The sequence below is a fragment of the Dendrobates tinctorius genome, unplaced genomic scaffold (genome assembly GCF_039654945.1).
Source record: "Dendrobates tinctorius isolate UK_male_01 unplaced genomic scaffold, ASM3965494v1 ptg000070l, whole genome shotgun sequence".
Lineage (NCBI taxonomy): Eukaryota > Metazoa > Chordata > Amphibia > Anura > Dendrobatidae > Dendrobates > Dendrobates tinctorius.
Window position 1 is genome coordinate 59,355,840 of NW_027361738.1, and position 23,035 is coordinate 59,378,874.

At 41.2% G+C, this 23,035-nt stretch overlaps 1 protein-coding gene across 9 annotated transcripts in view; it reads right to left on the reverse strand.

The window, feature by feature from the left end:
• The window catches only part of SVIL (supervillin), a 239,617-nt gene that overhangs the window by 74,446 nt on the left and 142,136 nt on the right, over window positions 1–23,035 (reverse strand). For 7 of the 9 annotated variants that reach the window (XM_073581705.1, XM_073581707.1, XM_073581702.1 and 4 more), the window contains 5 exons: window positions 10,240–11,046; window positions 9,786–9,959; window positions 9,355–9,395; window positions 7,657–7,718; window positions 2,306–2,442 (listed from right to left, as the gene is read on the reverse strand). In XM_073581705.1, coding sequence (XP_073437806.1) covers window positions 2,306–2,442; window positions 7,657–7,718; window positions 9,355–9,395; window positions 9,786–9,959; window positions 10,240–11,046 — 1,221 coding nt within the window. The remainder of the gene's footprint in view (window positions 1–2,305; window positions 2,443–7,656; window positions 7,719–9,354; window positions 9,396–9,785; window positions 9,960–10,239; window positions 11,047–23,035) is intronic. The other 2 variants (XM_073581709.1, XM_073581710.1) reach the window with 2 other exon arrangements.

A 23,035-nucleotide genomic window follows, 5' to 3' on the forward strand; every position in this document is an offset into this window, starting at 1 on the left:
AAAATAAAAAAAGAGAGAGTCATGGTATATACATTTTTTGTGCTAGTTTAATATTTCCGAGAGCGGTTATGACGTAATTTAAAAAAAACGGTAGTCTTAAAAATATATTTGTAGTAGTTTTAGAAAACGCACCTGTTGGGAAGGTTAGAAGTCATGCATCCACTCCATACAGACCGTCATGGTGTCAGTGTAACAGCAACAGATGGTGTTAAAACTGAGGTTAATAATTAATTTGGCATCTGCCACATTTGACCGTCTCTCTGTTTGGCATGCGAGACACATCCCCTCTAGTACCTGATACGATGCACACAACTCTTAGTTACAGTGGGGCTAGGGACTCTTGGGGTTACGGTGTGGGTAGTCACTGTGTGTGCGGCAGGGCTAGGCTTGCTTTAACATTGCAAAAAAAAAAAAAAAAAAAAAAACAGCAAAATGAGCCAAGAAGGAGAAAAGGTAAAGAAAAAGGTTAAAAAAACAAAAAAACAAAAAAAAAGTGAAAATAATAGAGCAAGTAATATTAATAGCTGGTGCTGCCAACAAACGAGGGAACACTGTAAAGATGTATGAAGATCACAGCAGGGGAATAACATACTCAAAACTACGCAGAGGAACTGTGTAGAAATATAAAAAAGCTCATCCGTCTAGTAATAAGAACAACTGTGCCACCCTGGTCTATGGGCTGTGAGCATTATTACATCCTCATTGAAGGGAACACGGCTCTGTTGCAATACCAGGCACAGCCTAAGGGCAGGAGTGGCGCCATTAGAACCCCTTTTCTAATCTTGGACAATTTCTTCAATATTTCTTAGAGATATGATATAAAAGCCACATATTGTGGCTGCAGAGAAAAAAAAAAAAAAAAAAAAAAAAAAACACAGTTGCAAAGGGCATTGCAAGTGTTAGGTTGGTGGCTACAAGACCAAACTACATATTTTCAAGAAATGCTTAGCTACTTACCGGTAGCGGTGTTTTTCGGAGCCCATGACAGCACCCTTATATTGCTGGTGGTGCTGTCATGGGAGACCAAATAAATAAGGTAGAAAGATACATTTATTGGTGCTGTCATTAACCCTGCTACAAACATGCTGACTGAAGGCGGTTAATGGCTTCCTCAGTCTTCATCTCTCATAACAGTAGGTTACCAAATGCTCTTTATTTTTCGTGGTTGGTAACCTTCTGCTTTACACCCGGAATTGAAGGAACCTCAGTTCCCGGACGTTTCTTCCATTAATCATGCCACAGTCAAAGATCAACAGAGGGGACAGATTGCAGGGTTTGCCCTTGATCTGTCAGGTAGGTCCTTAAAACAACTGTCTTCACTGAACTGAAGATCACCTAAAACTTCTGGTGCCCAATGTAAAAAATAAAATCCCCCATTTACCATGTGTCATTTAATATCCTGCAGGCTTCTAATGTGGTATTAAAAGGAAACAGTCACCAGGTGTAGAGACCGTGACCCCGATTCCAGTAATGTGTCACTTATTGGGCTGTTTGCTGTAGGTTTTATAAAAACACATTTGGAGATCATCAATAAACCTACTGTCAGGTGGTTCAACCACACCCCCAACACTGGCTGATTTCTCTGTTCACTATGCATAGGCTGCCAATCAGTGAAGTGGGCGGGGCTATAAAGGTGATCAGCATTCAGAGAACTGCAGCAGGAAAAAAAAAAAAGGATTTTTATAAAAACTGCAGCAAGCAGCCCATTAAGTGACACATCGTTGGAATCAGGGTCTCTGTGCCTACATCATGATGTTCTTAGTTGGGGTAGCAAAAACCTGGGGACAGATTCCCTTTAAGGACTTAACTCAGCAGGGATCAGGAGCAATGGGTGCAAAAGTTCCTGACTGTGCACTGTGGATAAGCCGTCAGCGTTTGTTCGTTAACTATAAAAATGTGAAACTATAAAATACCAAGAAATGTAATTTTTATAATCACTGAAATATCTCATTGTAAGAAGAAAACCAGATAACTGCAGCTTCACGTCACCTTCTAGGTAATTACTATGTAGCTAAAGTATCACCGACTCAAGTTTCAGAATCCGCAGCACGTACTTTATTTGGTGCTGGAAGGATGAAATAATGACCTATGTTTTCTTGGAAAAGCCTCCACTACAGAACAGCGCAAATGATTCAGGTCTTTATTCCCGCTGGAAACTCAGTGCATCTCGCTCAGAATCCATCATTTTGGCAGACGTGCTGTGAAGTGCCCGGGTCCCTAAGCTACAAGAACTTAATTCTCCCCCCTCAAAGCTGAAACTGGGAAAAGAGCCTAACCCCTGCACTAGGACCCTGCCAGCACTTACGTCGCAGCGATCACCACTTCTTCTGTAGTGACAGGCTGAGTGCGGGATCGGTCCTGTGCGCGTCGGAGCCTCCTCTCCACGGCCGCATTTCTAGAACGCGGTTTAGCAGCCTTTGGATCCAGAGATTTTTCCATTTCCTGCAATTGGTACACAAGAGGAAAAAAAAAAAATTACTGTTTAGCCTATAGGACACCCGGAAATCCAGCTATAACTTATCGACCACAATACTACATGCAAAATGTTGGCATTAGGATAAATCCACAGGGAATTCAGAATTTACTAAACGCATCAGCACAGAAAATGCTGGCGTCAAAAAAGTGGTAAAGGGATGAAACCAGTTGTTGTAAGAACAAGACATGGCTATCGGGAACACTGGATTAAAAGCGCCTTGAGAAACTGTGGTCAGGAAATGTTACATTTAAATAGCAATGCCAAAAACAACAAGCAAGTGCCATAGCCATAAAAGAATAAGCAATGGTGAAAGACAGCCCTGAACTAGTAAAAGGGTCTCCTAAATATAGAAAATAAAAAAGGTCCTCTAATTTTCCATAAACCGCAACACTTGTACAGGAACAGAGGTGAACTGCAATACCAGGCACGGCCTTCAAATAAGAGTGGCGTGATTTCTTGCAACAAATATATATTGATAGAATTGAGCAAAAATATTTGCAGGACCCTGGCAAGGCGATCACGTCAGTAGTCTGAGGCTGGCAGACCAGAGCCCTGCAAACCTACTACAAACTGTCGGCATCTTTAGCGACTCTTCTAAAAAGTAGGTCCAGCATCATCGTAGCGGCATGACTCACTCAATGCTGCAACAGGTCAGCTGATCAAAAGTGGTGCCTAAGATGCCGACAGGAAGGAGGAGGCTCGTAGGGCTCTGGTCCAGCTGCCATCAACTATTGACATAGACCAGAGACCTGCAAGTCTTTTTGCTCAACTCAATTCGTGTTCTTATACAAGTCCTAATGTAGTAACAAAGTGATAAGATTTCTGCAGACCTCATTCCCATTTGCCGATTTTTTTTTTTTTCCAGGAAATTGAAAAATCTGGACCACTGATCAATGGGCAGCGCGTCAGTCAGTTTATGATGTAGATTATGCATGAATCTGTGGAAGAATTTTATCTAGCTAGCTCAATGGTAAGGTCAAAATCCACAATTGTGGATTTAGCTGAGCATTACCCATGGATCTGCTAAATGGGTTATCCACGACTAGACAATGACCACTTAATTCAGGACCTTAAATAAAAAAGTGGCCAACACCTTCAAAGATCAAAAATGGTAGAATGTGCACTTTTTTTATTTTTTTATTTTTTTTAAGTGGAAAGGAAAAAAAAATGACCACCATTATAGATGGGAAAAATCGATTTGCAGAACTCTGGGTCCATAATCCCGGTCCGTAACTGTGTGACTTGTAAATATCCTTAACATCCGCCACTCCCTTTTCTTTTGATTAGACCAGTTAATCGACTAGGAGCCACGAATGCCAGAAAGTAAGGCGATTGGAAGGCCTCCCATCCAGTGGTCACAGATTATGGATGTGGCCGATAGACCGGAGTTATGTGAATAGATTCTACCATCTCTAGTCAAAACTTCCTGTCTTCAAAGGCTCCCCTGACTGTTTGACTACTGGTGTCTGTATAATCAGGCTTCCTAAAATGAGGTCATGTCCCATGTAATTGCTACCTAAACCTCATAGGACAAGACTAGAGATGAACAAATAGATTCAAAAGATCTTTGGTCTAATAGCCACATAAGTAGCCTAGTGAACTGCCTCCTACCTGTGGAAATCCCAGGTGCCTCTTCTGATTTGTAAGATCATTGTGGCCTAAGAGTTCTATTTCAACCTCATTGGTTAAAATAACTTGTTTCCAAAATGCATCAGGCTTGTTTAGATGTTCTTTTGCATACTTCTGACACCGAATTTTACCGTGCGGATGCAGGAGAGGTTCTCTTCTGATGACTCTTCCATGAAGGCCATACTTTTGGAGGCGTCTCTAAACAGTAGAGCAATGTACCACAACTTCAGAGTCTGCTAAATCTTTCTCAAGGTCTTTTGCAGTCAAGCAGGGATTCTGATTTGCCTCTCCAGCAATCCTACAGGCAACTCACTGAAATTTTGCTTGGTCTGTCAGACCTTATCTTGAACTCCAAAGTTCCTGTTAACTGACATTTCTTAGTTACTTTTCAAACTGAGGAAAGGGCAACTTGAAAACGCTTTGCTATCTTCTTATGGCCTTCTCTGGCTTCGTTGGCTTCCACAACATTCAATTTCAGACTGCTAAGCAGCTGCTTACAAGAACCCATGGCTGCTGTTTATCGGCACTAGGTTAAAGGAGGCTGGGTTTCACTAAAGCTGGGAAATCACCTGGCCTTTCCTTATCAATGATCGTGAGCAACCCATAACCCTAAAACATTAATTAAGGTCTGAAACCTTGATCAAAGTTATCGGAGCACACAAATCTCCAAGGGTAACTAAACTGTTGGATTGGTCCATTTTTTTTTTTGGAATTTTTGAAATAAAAAAAAAAAAAAAAGAAAAAAAAAAAAAAAAAGTCAATATATAATTTTTTTTGCCTAAAACACAAAAGGAAATGTGTCATGTTTAACTTTATGCCAGATAGAGATCATTTTGTCTTCAACTTGCTTAACTGTTCATAATAACTAATTTTGACAAGGGATGCCCAAGCTTTTACATGTCAGCGTGGGTGTAGAAACTTACGTATAGATTATGTATAGATATATATCGAATGAGACCTCAATTCACCGAGCCACCTGACAAGGATCTACAGTGAAGACATTGCGATATTTGAATGTTTGCTGCTTTCCTTGCCTTCTCCTCATGGTTACCGTATCCTTGTGGGACGCCGAGGCACTTTTAGCATGTCTGTACATATGCTATATGCCCTGCTGGTAATCCCACTCCATCAGTCTTGACTACCTTGCCTCTCTTTATTACCAACTGGCTGGAGAAGTGCAGCCAGTTGGTAATAAAGAGAGGCAAGGTAGTAAAGACTGATGGAGTGGGATTACCAGCAGGGCATATAGCATATGTACAGACATGCTACAAGTGCCTCGGCGTCCCACAAGGATACGGTAACCATGAGGAGAAGGCAAGGAAAGCAGCAAACATTCAAATATAAAAGCGTAAGACAGGTCCAGAAGAGCCAGCTCAATGGCAAGAATAAAATCTGCGCCATCAATACATATGCCCTGCCAGCTATCAGATACCCTGCAGGCATAGCGTGTTAGCCAAAAGAAGAGATGGAAGCTGCAGATGTGAAGACACAAAAGCTCCACACAATGCATGGAGGTCTCCACCCTAAGTCTTGTATCCAAAGGTTATATACCAACAGTATATACCATCAAGCCTGGTGGTCGAGGCTTGATAAGCATCCAAGCCACCATGACGGATGAACCAGGAGTATACAGGAATACCTCAGTAAAATGGCACTAAAAGATGAGATGCTGAGAGAAAGCCTAAGGCAGCAACAACAGATCTGGAAGGAAGAACAGAAAAGTGGCTACAACAGATCCCAGAAGCAACATCTGTGCACTCTGTCAAGAAAAGCTCAATGCTGGGAACAACCATGATCCTGCACAGAACCCTAAACTCCCAGGCCTCTGGTAGAGGGCCAGAGAATGAGAAAGGACATCCAAAACCACCACCAATGGGGGGTGAGAAGGAAGATTTTTTTTTTTTTTTTTTTTGCATGGCACAAAAGGGATAACAAAAGAAAAATATTAAACATGTGTCACGAAGATGGGTCAAGAGCTTAGCGGAGGTACTCCTTCAGAAAACAGTCAAAACAGCAAGCTGCAACTTCCAGACAAATGGCAGAAACCTAGAGTTGGATTTTCATTAAATCAAGGTTACGCCCACATATCTTCCCTTGGTGAGCGCATAAGGGGGCTGGTTGTGGCATGTGCTAGGTCTGCTGGAATTTTATGAGACCCCCTAACTTTCAGGATATCTTCACCCCTGTAGGGTCCAGGCGGTAGATATTGTTGTCATGTTTCCTATTGCGATTTTCCCTCTCTATAGAGATGAAACATGGCATGGATAGCATCATCCATTGGTCCAATATTAAGTTGGAGGGGTCAGAATGCATTAGGATCGTCTCTTCGCTACAACGCTGAAAAAATATCTCGGCCATAAATATTGGATCAATGCAGACCCAAATATTAATCCAAAAGGTCTCAGAGCCATGCTTTGATCAGAGGAAGTTTACGGCTGGGAAGTCTACTTCCCCGCCTCTATGTAAATGTCTTTCTCAGACCAAATCTCCTGTTGTCATTACCTGTTCACTGCAGGAGGTTGAAGTGTCAGCTCTCTCTCACTTCCCCAGTTATTAGTTTCTCTCTTACACATCCATAAGTAATCCCATGTCTTAAATGTACGGGTGATATGTCCCCTCTCTGGTGAGGTCTCATGAATTTCAATTTTTTAGGACATCTCTGGGCCTACTACACAAGGGGTGCCAAATATCTCAATAGGTTTATGGAATATGGCTGTAGCCACCAGACCAGGGTCCTGTGAATCAATATGCTTAACTCTACACAAGAAGTCATAGCACACAATGGAGTGCTACAGAAACTGATTGGAGTATAATCAAAGACTCCAAAAGCTTCAAAAGGGAGAAAAAAAATAATTTATATGCTATTTACAATGGAAAAACAAATCAAACCCACAGATCTGGCTTATCTACAGTATTCTCTCTCAGGCATTTTGTAAGGGGTTGTCCAGACTTGGGGCTCTCTAGTCCCTCAGTAATTCTGACTGCAGATTTGTGAACCCTCACATTTGCATACTTCCTGGCACATTTTGACTAGACTTGTTTGGACTCACTCAACTGACTTATATTGAGCGAGGCTGCGCATGTCTAGTCGTCAAGTGACTACATTGCATACAAGTCACATACTTGCAGTCAAGCGCCCACAACTCCCGGCAAATCCTGACAGTGCTCACACTGCGAGCTGCGTGGATTCACAAAAGACTGATAGATTGATTGCAGACTTGAGCTCCAAGCCTGAACAGAACGTTTAAAGACGCCATAGCAAGAATACTCTATGTAAGCACAATCAGTTTTACGGGATTCATACTTGTACCTGATTGGGAAAAAAAAAAACAAGGTTTCCAAATAAAACCATCACCGGATTTTACCGTAGATGACACAATTGGCAAAGTCATGGGTAAAAATAATTAACCTCTCTTCCATATAGGAATATTGTCTAAAAATGATTCACCCCTTAATAACATGAATAGCCATAGCCATGATCAACCTACTTCCTGCAGATTCTGTTATGCAAAGGCCACACCGATATGAACAAACGGCAACATCTTACTCACCCTAAACAAAAGCCTCTTTGCAGCGACACTAAGTTTTGCTCTTTCGTCCACCTTTGCTTCCTCTGTGGAGAAAATATAGTCAATACGTTCACTACTACTGTGCATATCAGTACTGAATACAATGAAAAAAGAAACTGATACCAATATAACTGACCAAGAAAGCTGTGATTGTATTGTCAAAAAATTCACAAAAAATAACTGGATAAAGAAAAAAAATATTGCATTGTTAGGCAGGTCAATTAACCGCCACCTGTATATTATTTAGGATATATATACCCTTTTCCATCCAAGTAAAAAAAAAAAAATTTAGGTAACCTTAAGCATTTTATAAGATAGAAATCGATTGGTAAAAAATGTGCCACTGTGTCATCCATTTAGCAGACATGTCATGGGCTTTCAGTAACTTTGAGCCGGTACATAGATGGCAATGCAGCCCATGTTGGGTACATAGATGGCAATGCAGCCCATGTTGGGTACATAGATGGCAATGCAGCCCATGTTGGGTACATAGATGGCAATGCAGCCCATGTTGGGTACATAGATGGCAATGCAGCCCATGTTGATGGCCTAAGAGAATCATCAATCACATACAGATTATAATGGCATCCTTTACATGGATACATCATAGGGGATATTTATCAAGGCCTTTGTGCCAGGGTTTTTTTTGGCATGTAAGAGTCGTACATTTTTGCTGCATGACATTCTTTCTGTAAAAATTTGCAGATTTTATACCGCTTTTTAAAACGGTGTGTAGTCTAGGTGTAGTTAGCGGCACTTAATGTTTACCCCAAATTTATGAGCCAAAACTTTTCAAAAAGTCACAATACGCTATCAAAAGGTGGAATCAAAAGTGGGAAATCGGCTCTGGACAAAAGGGTTACAATCAAAGATATGTCAAAATCATCACATAACATGCAACACTTTGCAAAAACTTTGAAGCAATAACAGCAGTGCAACCGCAAGAAAAATGGACTTCAAAAGATCTTTGGATGAATTCTACCACACGACTGATCTGTTAAAAGGAACTTCTTACTTTAGAAGTGAAGGACTTCATCGTTAGGCATCTAACATAGCCTCAAACCTCAACGTCTAGGCACTCTGTGCACCCATGACATGACCAAACCCCTTTATCTCCACCCCTTCTGTTTTTTGATTGATAGCTCAGGTTTGCTAGAGCAAGAGAAAGGATGAAATAGATGGAAAACATGCAGGAGGGAAGATGCACTTCAATGTTTGGCTCCGCCATGATGCACTGAGCACTTGTAATTGGTTTGAACAGCCATTCTGGTCCTCCAGAGTTACTCTTAAAAGGAGCTGGAGAAGATAAAAATTGTGTTCTCCAATCTGGTGGCAAGTTCCCCCTGACCTGAACCTCCACGGCGTCATGTCGGTCAGGAGACGCGCAGCTGGTTTGTGCATCCGAGTACAGAGATGTATGAAACCAACCTAAGAGGCAATGCTTGATCTTTTTGTCTAACTGCAAACAAGGAAGATGGCTGGTTGTCATACAGCTAGCCACAATTATAAGGAAAAGGAATGGGGGTGGTGGGGGTGGATGATCTGTAAAGTTTTCTTTTTCCATTTTTCAGTTTTAATTGTGATATAATAAAATGGGATAAAAAAAAAAAAAGAAAAAGAAGATTAAGGGCTAAAAACACAAAATAGGAACAACCCCACCGTGTCAAGATGTATACTTGCCTTCGGGTGTCTGCATTGGCTGAGAAGGATTAAACGTCGTCCTGTGGAAGATCGAACAATCATTAGTCTGCTTTATTTCAAAGCACTGGTGTCTTTTTATCATGTAAAACTCATGCAAAATGTGAATAATTCCATTTCACAGCAAGTTAAAAAACACAGAAGTGAAATAATTGGAATATTTTAAGGTTTTTAGGTTTTTCATGAGGTGTCAATGCACACAAAACTACAGCTTCAAATCAGTATTATAAGATAAAAAGTACATAGGTTTGAAAAGCAAGTAAAGCCATTTTTAATTTGAGTCTCAGGCTCAAAATGCCAAGCAAAATAAAAACTAACGTAAAGCTTGATCCATTGGGCTGCTGTCTAAAACACACGGTCATGCCAGTGAAACATGGTCACGATTGTATAGTCTCCAGCTGGTCATTCCGTACCTATCTGTTTCTTTCCGTTCAGCTGAAGTTACAGGTTGGGTTCTAAATCTTTCTGAAGTCTTTCTATTGTCACCAGGAGAGATATAGAGTCTTGGCCTTCGCGGGCCCCTTTCCCGCTCATTGGCGGCGGCACCAAGATCAACGCTTGATGCTGGCATTTCAGCCTTGGGTTCACTTTGTAATCAAGAGGAAGGTTATTAGAAAAAGAAAAGGGAGAGAGAGAGAGACAAAATGATAAGGATAGTCAAAGTAAAGAGCACGGCAAACACTTCAAAATGTCAAAAACATGCAAGTGGACAGACAAAAGCATTCCACAAGGGAGTTAAGTTCTGAGTGAGTACTCTTATTCTGTCACCAAACAAGGGAATCTAATAACATTGTGCGGTAAGTTGAGGACGTGCAGGGGTCACACACTATTAATGGAGGGGGTAAAAAAAAATTAAACATCACCCACGGGTCTGTTTTGATGGAATTTGCAGTCTCCAAAAATGCACTTCTAAGCTGGGCCACAGACACCTTGGTGTTTACCGTTCCAGCTTCTCCATTGGCAATGTGGGGATCTTCTTCAGTGCCCAAAAATACCATCTCTTTTTGTACTTCAGATTCTTTTATTGAAATAGCTTCTGATTTTGGCATGCCAGAGTCTGACATTGAGCGCAGAAGCATTTTATGCTTCATAGTTGAAACCTCCTTGGTTTGTCCAAGTGGTCTGTAGGGTTGACTGATTAATCCACTCTGCAGATACATGATGGCTTCGGCTCTTCCTGAGCGGTCATTTGCCTTGTTCTGGGGTAGAACATTTTGTGAAATGTATGGAATCGTGTCCTTTGGAGGTGGCACATCTCTACTTTTTTGCTCATCCGCATAGTCATGAAGCCTACCATTACTAGTCATTTTGTAGGGCTCAAGTGTACTGGTCAATCCTTGATAAATTTGACGAGATTTATCAGCATTCCCCTCATTGACTGCCAGTGGATTTCTTAGTGAGGTAGTGAAGGCAGACACCATGACGCTGTCCGACTTCGTACGTGAAACAATCTTGGGTGTATGAACAACATTGGCTGGTTGGATGTAGCCATGGATGGGTTGCTGGCTTGGAGATGGCTGCTTATATACTCTATCAAATGCAGAGTTCTCGGATTGAAATGGCTTATAGTAGACCGGGGCTGCATGATGCTTCCTTTGGGTAGAGGTCTCTATGTCAAATTTTTGACTCCCATGCATGTTCTCATCTCGCACCAGTCTCTCTCTAACTTTAACTCTTTAAAAAAGAAAATTAATTAGAACCCCAAAAGGAATTAAAATGTAATGAATTCGTATCATGATCACAAAAGAAAATAAGAACCTTGCATCAAGGAGAGAAACAGAATAATAAAAGCAAAGAGAAGCAAGTTGATAAAGGGGGCATAACAAAAGGCATCATAATTCCAGAGGTTGGACAGATGAGTGAATCTATTGGAAACACGGCACTATGCAATTCACAAAAAATGGTCCCTCTGGGTAAAAGGGTGAAGAAAAACCAAGTTCCAAAATACATTTTCTTTACTTTGATGGGCGAGGAAGGAGGTGTATCGGCATGCATGTACCTACTTTCGGGAATAGCAACCCACAGATCAACAGTAAATTCCCGCTTGTCCCTTCTGTCTGATCTTCTGACAAAGTATGGTTATGACAAGCGACATTAGATGACATTAGGTAGGTAAACGTTCACTACAGAAGTATATTGGATTACAAAAAACTATGCCAATTGTTTCATACTATTATAACGTAATTTTACTCGCATTGCAGGAGTGGGGGGTGCTTAGATGCTAAATCGGCTGATGAACAGTTGGGGGAAGTTGTAGCCACTTTATCCAATCCTCGCAACAGGAAATGTATTACCATATGGAGGCCAACCTAATGACTGAGCTGTGCATGGAATACATAGACAGGCCATGTCCAGAGAAGTAGCAGGCTCAGTGGTTTCTTGGAAGCTCTTCCTTCTTGTTTGTAAGTGTCCAAGTTTGTAATATGAATTATTGGAAAGTAACGGTCTCCTGCGCTGCTGGTGTATAGCCAATCAAGTAGTCAACACAAACGCAAGTATTCATAGTGCGGTCTATCCTCAATGCGTTTTCTACTTCTTCAGGGGAACCACAGAGGATGGTTAGAATCTCTGTGGTTCTCCTGAAGTTGGATTAATTCAAAACACAAAGAAAGTTAACTGCACTGTTACTACCACCAATGTTTGATTTGACTCCTTGACTGGATGTATATTAACAGCCCAGGAGACCAGTTACTTTAAAATAATCCATACTACTATGTAGGATTATCCAACCAAATCAGGTGGTAACTAAAATGTTATCCAGATAACCTATTGCGCTTATCTTGTTCCACCCATCAGCCATTTCTCAAGGTCCATAAAAAAGCATATGAAAAAGGGTAGCCTTGGAGAGAAAAGGCATTTAAATGGTACATGGATTGGTGACCCATCTTAGAGATACATCATCAATATCAGATCAGTGGAGATGACCGTTGTTAGCGGTTCTCTGCAACAACCGGATGAACGGCACAACTCTGTCAACTGTATAGTGGCTGCAGGTGGTAAATATGGCATTGTTCAGCTCCGCAATGGCTTAGATCCGGCAACCACTGGCAGAGAACAGTTCCACAGTTGGAGGTGGCCGAGTCTTCATCTCCCACCAATTGAATATTGACGACCTATTCTGGAGGCAATCCATTAATAACATTGTAGAGGAACAATCCTTTAAAGGGACTGTCAGCTCAGAATGACTAAAATCAAAAGTACAAGCACTCGATGCTTCATGGTGGGGTGGGGTGGAGATTTAGTTTGAACAGTCATTCTGTGCTGGCAGAGTCCCTTTAATGTCTACAAACCAAAAGTACAAAAAAAAAAAAAAAAAAAACTTTTGCTTCACAAGTGTGACCTGAGGTCTTTGGGTCGTAAAACCTTTAGCTCCTAAAATGTCATCCTAGCCAGGTACGGTCAGGAAACGCTTGTAACTAATATCAGGGTCCTTCTACAATATACTTGTCTTGAATAATTCACAACAGTATGTCATGCATGTCAAGCATATTCGTAGCATTTTTTCCACACACCGTTTTTTTTTTGCCTGTAACCCACTTTTCTGGTGTAAGAGAAAAAAAAAAAAAAAGTCAAATTTCAGTGCACACTTTTTCCCACAAAAAAATTCTGCTCATGACCTTTACTGTCACTTTTTGTAAATTGTTCCGACAGGTTTTCTATCTGTTACATTGGAGTATATCGTATTATTGGCGACTTCACATTACTGTATCTCATAGCAGAAGTCTGTTTTATTTTTCTGGACTACATCTCTACATATATAGACACCTCATATACTTTCCCTAAACTGAATTGGTGTAGAGCAAGAAACATCATCAGTCTTTATTCCCCCACTACTGTACGCATGAAGATTTTTTTTTTTTTTATATTTAACTGTAGACTTTAAAGTTAAATCTGATTTCAACTCTTTTTGGAAAGGAAAAAAAAAAAAAGTTTGGAATTAAGAAAATGGCCTCAATGCATGAAACAGTACTTAATAAAAAATAACAGTTAATCAACTTTTAAATCCTCCATTACTTCAATGGCCCACATCATTCATGTGACCGCTGCAGTCAATCAGTGGCCCTGAGGATCACATGCCATACATGCAAACATTACAGCAGAAGCCAGTGATTGGTTGCAGCTGTCAAACGATTGATGTACGCGACATCACCACTGAAGAACTGGCGGGACCACAATGGAAGCAGCAGATTTAGAGTTGGAACAGTTTGCCAAACACTCGTCACTGGACACTTTTGTATAGAATACTGTAGTCCATGACGTTATTTCACACTTTTTTGTGTGGTATAAAATGTGTATCTGCTTGAGAGAGGCCAAAACAATGTTCTTTTGGCCTCTTGTCATCAAGCCCCATGACTTAAAAGACCAAAAGTGTCATGTGAACCCTTAATTAAGAAAAGTTTTAATACCGAAAAATGGACAAGTTCAAAGACACAAAATAAGGTTGTCCTGGGCTTTTCTTAAATTCCTCAATGTCATGTTTGGATAAACTGTACAGCTGACATTTCACGTTTGTTAACTTTCTTAAAATTTAAAGAAGCACAATCTTATTGTAACATATTGCAATCATATTATATAGCACTGTGTACTTACAATTGCTCATTTTGCCTTTCTACCCAGATAATTCTCTTTTCTCTGCTCTATGTAGAAACAGGAAGTCTCTTGTCCCAGCATTTATCATTCTCTTCTCCACCTCACCCTCTGCCAGGGACTTTTGCAGGGACTTATGACTCCTACAGGAAAAATTGACCTCCTCTTTTTATATACAGAGCTTAGAAGGATTCAGCTTGTCAGCTTTTAATCATGTGATGTCATAGACCTAATGGAAAAATAATTATCTGAGTAGAAAGACAAAATGAGAAATTCTAAATACACAGTACTATATAATATGAGGACTTCAATATGTTAATGGGATAGAAATTTTCATGGGAGGAGGAATGCTTCTTTAAGGTTCCCATAGACCGACTAAAGTCAGTTGAATCACCCAATATCGACGGGTTCAGCAGAAGGTAGAATGCGTATGAGGGCGCAGGCCGACTCATAGTCGGGAGAGATGACGACCAGGCAAGTCCAATTTCAGACTGCTGATCACATTTTTCTCCTGGAGATAAGCTGCCGGACAACGTTTCAGTCTGCGGCTTCCTCAAACAGCACAGGAGCGCTTTTTTGTATAGAGAGTTGGCCAAGATGGCTGTCAGACAAACATAGTTTGGCCATCTAATGTGTATGGCCAGCTTCTTTCATTGTCATCACTGAATCTCATCTCATTTCCCGATGGGAAACTCTAGTTGACCTAGATCCACCCAACACTCATTTATTAATCCAGTTGTGTAACCTTGAGATCTCACATGACCCTTCTACAAAACTTCAACTTGCAGGTTGTGGTGGGTAAGTGTCAAGATGGGCCTGCTGGATATTGGTATCTACTCCTTAACTAGATGAAATTATATATGTAGACTTAGGTCACCACACTAAAGTAATAACGGTGAATCTTCAAAAAAGATGCAAGAAGAACGTAAAGAAAAATGTACAAATCAAAAAAAACTCAGCAGATTTCTCCTCACTACACCAATGACCGCACTTGGCAGTAGACTTCCTGGTGCTCATAGACATAGAATTGGTGATTAGCTGCTCGTCTTGGCAAAATAGGAATTCGAGACACCAGGGCAGCATTTAAAGAGCAATGATGAGAGCATGGAGAGTCATTTTTAAGATTATTTTCAGATGTGAACAATCCATTTAAGTCTACGACCTGTTAGTGTCATTGGGAGGGTATATGCACATGGCGTCGTCTTGGAGCAGAAACTGAAAGGAAACCCTCCAAATCCTCCTCAAAAACTTGGGAGTTTCTGCTCCAAAAACTGCGGCCACATAGCAGTTAAGTGGGGAAAAATGTGCCGATTGGACCTCTTTAAATCTCCACAACATTCTCCATTAAATGTAATTGAATGAATGGGTTACAATTTTATTAGCCAATTATGTAAACTAATAAATTAGGCTATGTTTTGGGGTTTTTTTTTTAGTTTACTTGGTAGCCAATTAGTTGTGCAATACATTTGTGGCAGAGAAAACAAGACAGGTGCATATGTGATGCCACGGGGCCATTCCAGTTCTGTGGTTAAGGGATGAATGTGGTTACATTTGGATTTGGTTAAAATTTGGGAAAGGAACAACCAAATTAAATTTTTTAAGAATTAGCCACAAAACCACAAAGCTCTGGTACCTGGAGGGCCAGCTGATGAGAGACGCTGTGTCCCCATCGGAATCTTTCTGAAGGAACCACTTTGGTTTCTGCTTTCCTGCACTTCTGCATAAAAGAGATCACCTTAAAAGACTCTGGTATTCTGCACATTGCACGCAGCTAACTCTCAAGTCATAAAAAAGGCAGTGGAGCAGGTGTTGTAAAATGGAAACTACAGCATTTGTTGGCACGAGATCTCCGCTGAAAGCTGTGGAAAACAGATAACTTTCCCCATTTTCCGTTTTGGTGCTGAAGAGTTTTGGAAAGGAAGAAGCCTTCCCATTTATCACAGGAAACATATGTACAGACACAGACAAAAACAAAGACCGAGAAAATTGGAAAAACTAAGCCTTGATATTCCCAATTCAAGTAGAACACTGGATCTATTGTAGTCTAAACCCCAAGTTTTAAAAGGTCTCTAGAATAGGATACACAATATATATCACATACCCTCAGGGACAAGAGGTTTCTAATATAAATATATATATTGGTGATAGACAAAGCGGACTAGTTTTGTGCCAGAATCGCTCCTTTAGAAAATTCTCGTCCCGGAGGGTATGTGAAAAAGGGGCGATTCTCTCACAAAAAAACTTCCGAGTTGTCCATCACCATTCCGATTGAAGAACCCGACATTCAGGACCTGCTCATTCTAAAATAACTGCTTGCAGAGAACAATTGCACGGCTAAAAGGCAAAATATATTTTTTTAATGGGCTTGTCCACTATGTTTTCTATATAAGGGAATAAGGTGGAAGGTGGGGGGTTCTTTCGTAAATCGACTCTTATCAGGACTAGAGAGGCACCGCAAATTAACACCAGAGGACAAATGGTCCTGCTCCATGTTCATTGACCATAGACCTCAAGATGTCGACAGGGCTGCCCAATTCTAAGAACTATAATAAAATGTACAATACTTGTCAGATAAAGGGGAATAAGCCCTAAATGTGGCCGCAATTGCAGACATCCTACACTCAATCTGATAAGGTCCAACAAAGTAGTTTGCCAAGTTGTTTGTTTTGGTCTATAACAGGATTATTGTGGCCACTTGTGATTTTCTGACTATTTTCCCCAGTCAAACCTTTTTGGGTCAAAAAAAAAAAAAAAAAAAATTAGAATCCTGTAGACTCCTTCATGAATAATTAATTTCCTTGCCAAGTGCCAAGCAGTGGTCCAAACTTGACTATAGCAGGAAGTTCTCCAGGCAAAAGAGTTAAGTTCTAAGATAGCTGGCACTTCCCATTGCAAATGAAAAAAAAAAAAAAAGTTTTTAGAAATTCGCTTTTTGAGAAGGCTAAAGAAAAGGAGAAAAGTCCAGGTCTGGAACTAGGATTCCAGTGGTTTAGGGACACACAAAGTAGCCAAACCCTGGTGGCCTACATGGCCATGTGGTGTTTTCTAATAGATTGGCTTGTATGGCCATGCACTTTTTAGCCACATTGCGACTATCTAGTGTGTCCGTGTCTTAAAAGGCATCGGTCAGTAGGATCGACTCCTATGGGACGTTTATATTGACATGTAGGTCGTATAAAGTTGAGTAAAATGATACCTTGATATCTGTAATCAGATGTCTTATTCCCTAGAAATCCATGTTTTTCTTACTATGTAAATGAGCTGTTAAGATCTATGGGCCAGATATAGATCTCTGAGAATCTGCCTCCAGAGATTATTGTAAATGAAAGGGACTGTTACCAGTGTGAGACATGATCTATAGGTCTAAAGGCCCCGTCACACATAGCGATCTCGGTAGCGAGATCGCTGCTGAGTCACAAGTTTTGTGACACAACAGCGACCTCACCAGCGAGATCGCTGTGTGTGACAGCGATCAGCGACCGCCCCCCCTGCCGGTATCGCTGATCGCTCTGGGAAATCTCTCGACATTTCTTTCATCGCTGATCTCCCGCTGGCCAGCACGCATCGCTGCGTGTGACAGGCGGGAGGACCAGCAATCAGCGATAAAATAAAAAAATTAAAAATTATTATTCTCACCTTCCGACGTCCCGCGCAGCATTCCCGCCTCTCTCCACGCTCCGGTCCCAGTAATCCTTTGCAAGAATGACCGCGAAACTTCGCAATCCCGCGAGAACGGACGTCATCGCGATAATTCTCGCAAAGGATTACTGGGACCGGAGCGTGGAGAGAGGCGGGAATGCTGTGCGGGACATCGGAAGGTGAGAATAACAATATTTTTTATTTTAATTCTATTTTTGACATGAATCAGCGCTGAACACAGCGATGCCGCACGCGGTGTCGGCGTGCTGATCGCTGGTGAAGCTGTCTGTGTGACAGCTCACCAGCGATCACATAGCGACTTACCAGCGATCCTGACACGTTGATATCGTTGTCGGGATCGCTGGTAAGTCGCTATGTGTGACGGGGCCTTAACCCCTTTCATTTACAATAAGCTCTGGAGGCAGATTCATGGGAGAGTTCTGTGTCCGGCCCATAGATCTTAACATCTCATTTACATATTAAGAAAAAAAGTTTGTTTCTCTGGAATAAGACATCGGATCGCAGATGTTAAGGTATCATTTTATTCAACTTCCTATGAACTGCATGCACATAAAGAGGACTTAGGAGGGTTCATCCAATTGACAGATTCCCTTTCCAACAATACCCCAATGAATTTAGGGGAAGAAAAAAAAACAAAAAAAACTTTTGGCTAGCAGGAAAGATCTAGTTCATTATTAAATGAATGACCATGATTTATAAAAGCCAATTTTATGCAGCCAGATAAGAGCTTATTAGTGACTCTACCTGTTATGAAGTGAAGTGACTCTGGAGCAGCCAGGACCAGCTGCATATTAGGTAATCGTATTGTGGTCTCTGGGCTTCTCGCTATTAGACAAACTATGCAATGTAACGCGACCTGTTTGTACGAGGAGACCCGGATCACACAGTGGTGGTTGGCTTGGAAGAGGCAGCGTACTGTGAGGATTTAGAATGCTTTGAGCTTTTCCAAGGTTTGGAGAGGTAGTTTAGTGTCCAATAAACATTGGAAGTCTCAGATTTCTCCTAAATGAAATATGCAAAAAAAAAAAAAAAAAATCTCTTCCCACGCAAGATTCATTAGCAAACACACATCTTAGTTTCCATAGATATTAAGCTACAAAAACAACCGATCTGAAAAGTTCACAATTCAGGCCATAAAAAAAAAATAAAGAACTTGAACTTTCAAGGCGTTGTCCGCTTTGCCTATTAAACGTGAGCCCCACCTATATAGCAGGTTGGTTTGAAGAGCTTTCCACAGCTTGGGCCACCAGTGATCAGCACAAGTTTTTACTTATAGGGGTATTTCTATCTAACAGATCCTAAACATGTAGTAGGTGTAGTAATAATATTAGCAAAATAACTTCAATTAGAAATAAAGAATAGTTCTACTGATAAGCTGTGGCTTACTCCATGTGCAGGCCATTGCGCAGTAGCTTAGGTATTTATGCTTACGACCACTCAATGACAGTTCGTGGTTAGTGGTTGTAACCATGGATACATAAGCTACTGCAATGCCCTGTACATGGGGTAAGAGCTATAGCGAATCAGAAGAACTATACTACATTTCTTATTGGATAATAAGAATTGCTATTATTATTACACCTACTACATATTCGTACAGTAGCTCGGAGATGGGAATAGCCCTTTAAATTAATGGGTAAAAAAACAAAAGTGAGTTAGAAAAGCTCTCAAGCGCTTTTAGTTCTGGGTTTTGGGTAAGAAGAACTACTGAAAGGTAGTCATCCTAATGGAGACAGGTCTTCTAAATAATGGAAACTGCCAGGCCCTCTGGGCATCATTAACATCTTCCATACAATACAATTCATTATGGGACTGCTGGCACCGAGGTACACATGTGCAACTTCTCTGGTGGCACAACCATGAAGGGGGATAGTATGATGGATGCCAATTAAACGGAGTTTGATAACTGCAGCACTAGGCTAGAGAAAGCAGGGCTCCACTGGACTAGTCTTGGTTCATTTACATATGCCATGCTGCAAAATATAAAAAAAAAATTGTCCAATTTTCACACTGGTACTTGCTTTTTTTTTTTTTGAAGACTCATACTTCCCAGCATTGCAAGAGAGTTTTCACCAGTCTCTTTATCAACAGAGGCAGAATTACAATGACAACAGGTGAGGTCTCCTGCTCCTCCTTTCACAGTAACTTTTGCACACATTCAGATGCTTTTATACTAAAAAAATAAGGGTCGGGGTCTGGTCATTGTGGCTAATGTACATGTATTGTTTCCTGAAACTGGAAGCTAGCGGCTAAACATTCCCCAGAGGAGAGTGTGAAATGATCAAGATTACCAATTTCAGATTGTAATATGAAAAAAATATAGTCAAAACACAATGTAAAAACCGCTAATTTTCTCATTATTGCTTTCTGGTAAGGCAGAATTACTTAAAATGGCTTATGAAAAATAGGCTGACCCCATTCAAGTGTACTCCCATTTCACCAGAAAACCACCTGTGCCATCAATTTTGTATTAAGAGACTGATCAGACACTAAAATTTTTCTCGAATGTGGAGCATAAAATAATGCAGTGTATGAAAATTGGACTGCACTTAGAGGTCATCTGATTGTTGGACGCATATCATGCACGCTGCAAAAAAGCAAAAAAAAATTTTTTTGTAGGCCCACACGGTCCGAGGAGGAAAAAAAAAAAAAAAGTCCAATATTACTCAATGAGGCAGTGCAGACCACCATAGTTCTGGTCTAAAAAGGTAAGCCTACGAGTTGGGTAAAGATCAAGACTTCAGCTTTTGTGAACCTTTCAGATTTTCCCTCAGAGTCACCCATAGGTCCCCTAGACAGGCTTGGACTGGCCCACAGGAGAATAGGACAATCCTCCGGTGGGCCCCTGTGCAAGAGTGAACCACCGCCCTCTTATATGAGCAGTTCTTGGCAGCACAATATACTTGAATCCCTATGTACAGACATAGAAGAGACAAGACAACGAGGTGAAGTTCCATTTCTTTGGTCAATTAGTGGGGTTCTCTTTGTCGGACAGTCCACTTTCTAACATGACAGTGCATCCTCTGGTGTCCCGTCTATGCAGCATCTTGGCGTTTTCTATCTCTTTGTGGATACCATCCTAAATTCTCACGGAGCGACATCGCGGAATAAAAAGGCAAAGGGGAAACAGCGAGGATCTCTCTTATTTCAGGAACATCTGTTTTTCGTTAAAATACCATCTGACAACCACTCGCTAAATATTAACATGTGGGATTTTGTTTTACTCCTCAGTCATTCTGACCTGGCCACATGTAATACATAGGAGCGCGGAGATCCCAAGATACACAAATTAAACAATTAACTTAGGAAACTTAGAAGGGGGGGTGTAAAACGATTTTCTTAATTTAAGGCTCTGAGTTGTCCAGAGAGCGTAAAGGCCTCAAGGCCGAGCAAACGATACACCGAGGGATTGTAAATACACAAATAACTTATATCCCATAGGGCTATGTACAATTATATACGATCGATGGATACAAGAGCCTTACAAAAAAAAAATTCTACATCCTGAACTACAGGAGCTTTGTGAACACTTCCATACACAGCTGTGAAATAACCCTCATCTTCACCGACCTCCTACACCCCGCTATGGCTTAAGAGCAGCAGAGTGTGACGTTATGAATGCCTGGAGATAACATCTGTATAAACACTTCTGATGTCATCACATCAATGCTGACAATGAAAGATTGTGCACTATTGGAGTTAGAAACTCCTAGCCCTGAATTGTGGATAACGGATAAAAGACAGTTCACATGAAACAAAAAAAAACAAAAAAAAGATCTGCAGCAGACTGATGGAAAACTGATGCACTTTAATTACCAATGGTTTGCATAGCAAGTAGAGTTGAGCGATACCGTCCGATACTTCAAAGTATCGGATCGGAATGGATCGGCCGATCTTAAAAAAAAAAAGTATCGGTATCGCCGATTCCGATACCGGAAGTCCCATTCAAGTCTATGGAACTTCCGGTATCGGAATAAGAAAAACCCTGTTTTTGCCTTGTACAGTCTCTCTGGGGTCTGTACGGGCCTTTCGGGGGGCTGTGCCGGCCTGCCAGGGGGTCTGTGCAGGCTCCGGTGGTCTGTGCCGGCCTGCCGGGGGGCTGTGCCGGCCTGCCGGTGGTCTGTGCAGGCTCCAGGGGGCTGTGCCGGCCTGCCGGGGGGCTGTGCCGGCCTGCCGGTGGTCTGTGCAGGCTCCGGGGGGCTGTGCCGGCCTGCCGGGGGGCTGTGCAGGCTTCGGGGGTCTGTGCAGGCATCGTCCGATGGGACTACAAGTCCCATCGGGCGATGCCTGCTACCATGACAGTGATTGACACATTAGCCAATGATGGGACAGTAGTAGTCCCATTACCCGGCTAATGTGTTGAATGTAAAAAAAAAAAAAAAAATTACATGCTACATGCATGCTACATGCATGCTACATGCATGCTACATGCATGCTACATGCATGCTACATGCATGCTACATGCATGCTACATGCATGCTACATGCATACTACATGCATGCTACATGCATACTACATGCATGCTACATGCATACTACATGCATGCTACATACATACTACATGCATGCTACATACATACTACATGCATGCTACATACATACTACATGCATGCTACATACATACTACATGCATGCTACATACATACTACATGCATGCTACATACATACTACATGCATGCTACATACATACTACATGCATGCTACATACATACTACATGCATGCTACATACATACTACATGCATGCTACATACATACTACATGCATGCTACATACATACTACATGCATGCTACATACATACTACATGCATGCTACATACATACTACATGCATGCTACATACATACTACATGCATGCTACATACATACTACATGCATGCTACATACATACTACATGCATGCTACATACATACTACATGCATGCTACATACATACTACATGCATGCTACATACATACTACATGCATGCTACATACATACTACATGCATGCTACATACATACTACATGCATGCTACATACATACTACATGCATGCTACATACATACTACATGCATGCTACATACATACTACATGCATGCTACATACATACTACATGCATGCTACATACATACTACATGCATGCTACATACATACTACATGCATGCTACATACATACTACATGCATGCTACATACATACTACATGCATGCTACATACATACTACATGCATGCTACATACATACTACATGCATGCTACATACATACTACATGCATGCTACATACATACTACATGCATGCTACATACATACTACATGCATGCTACATACATACTACATGCATGCTACATACATACTACATGCATGCTACATACTACATGCATGCTACATACATACTACATGCATGCTACATACATACTACATGCATGCTACATACATACTACAT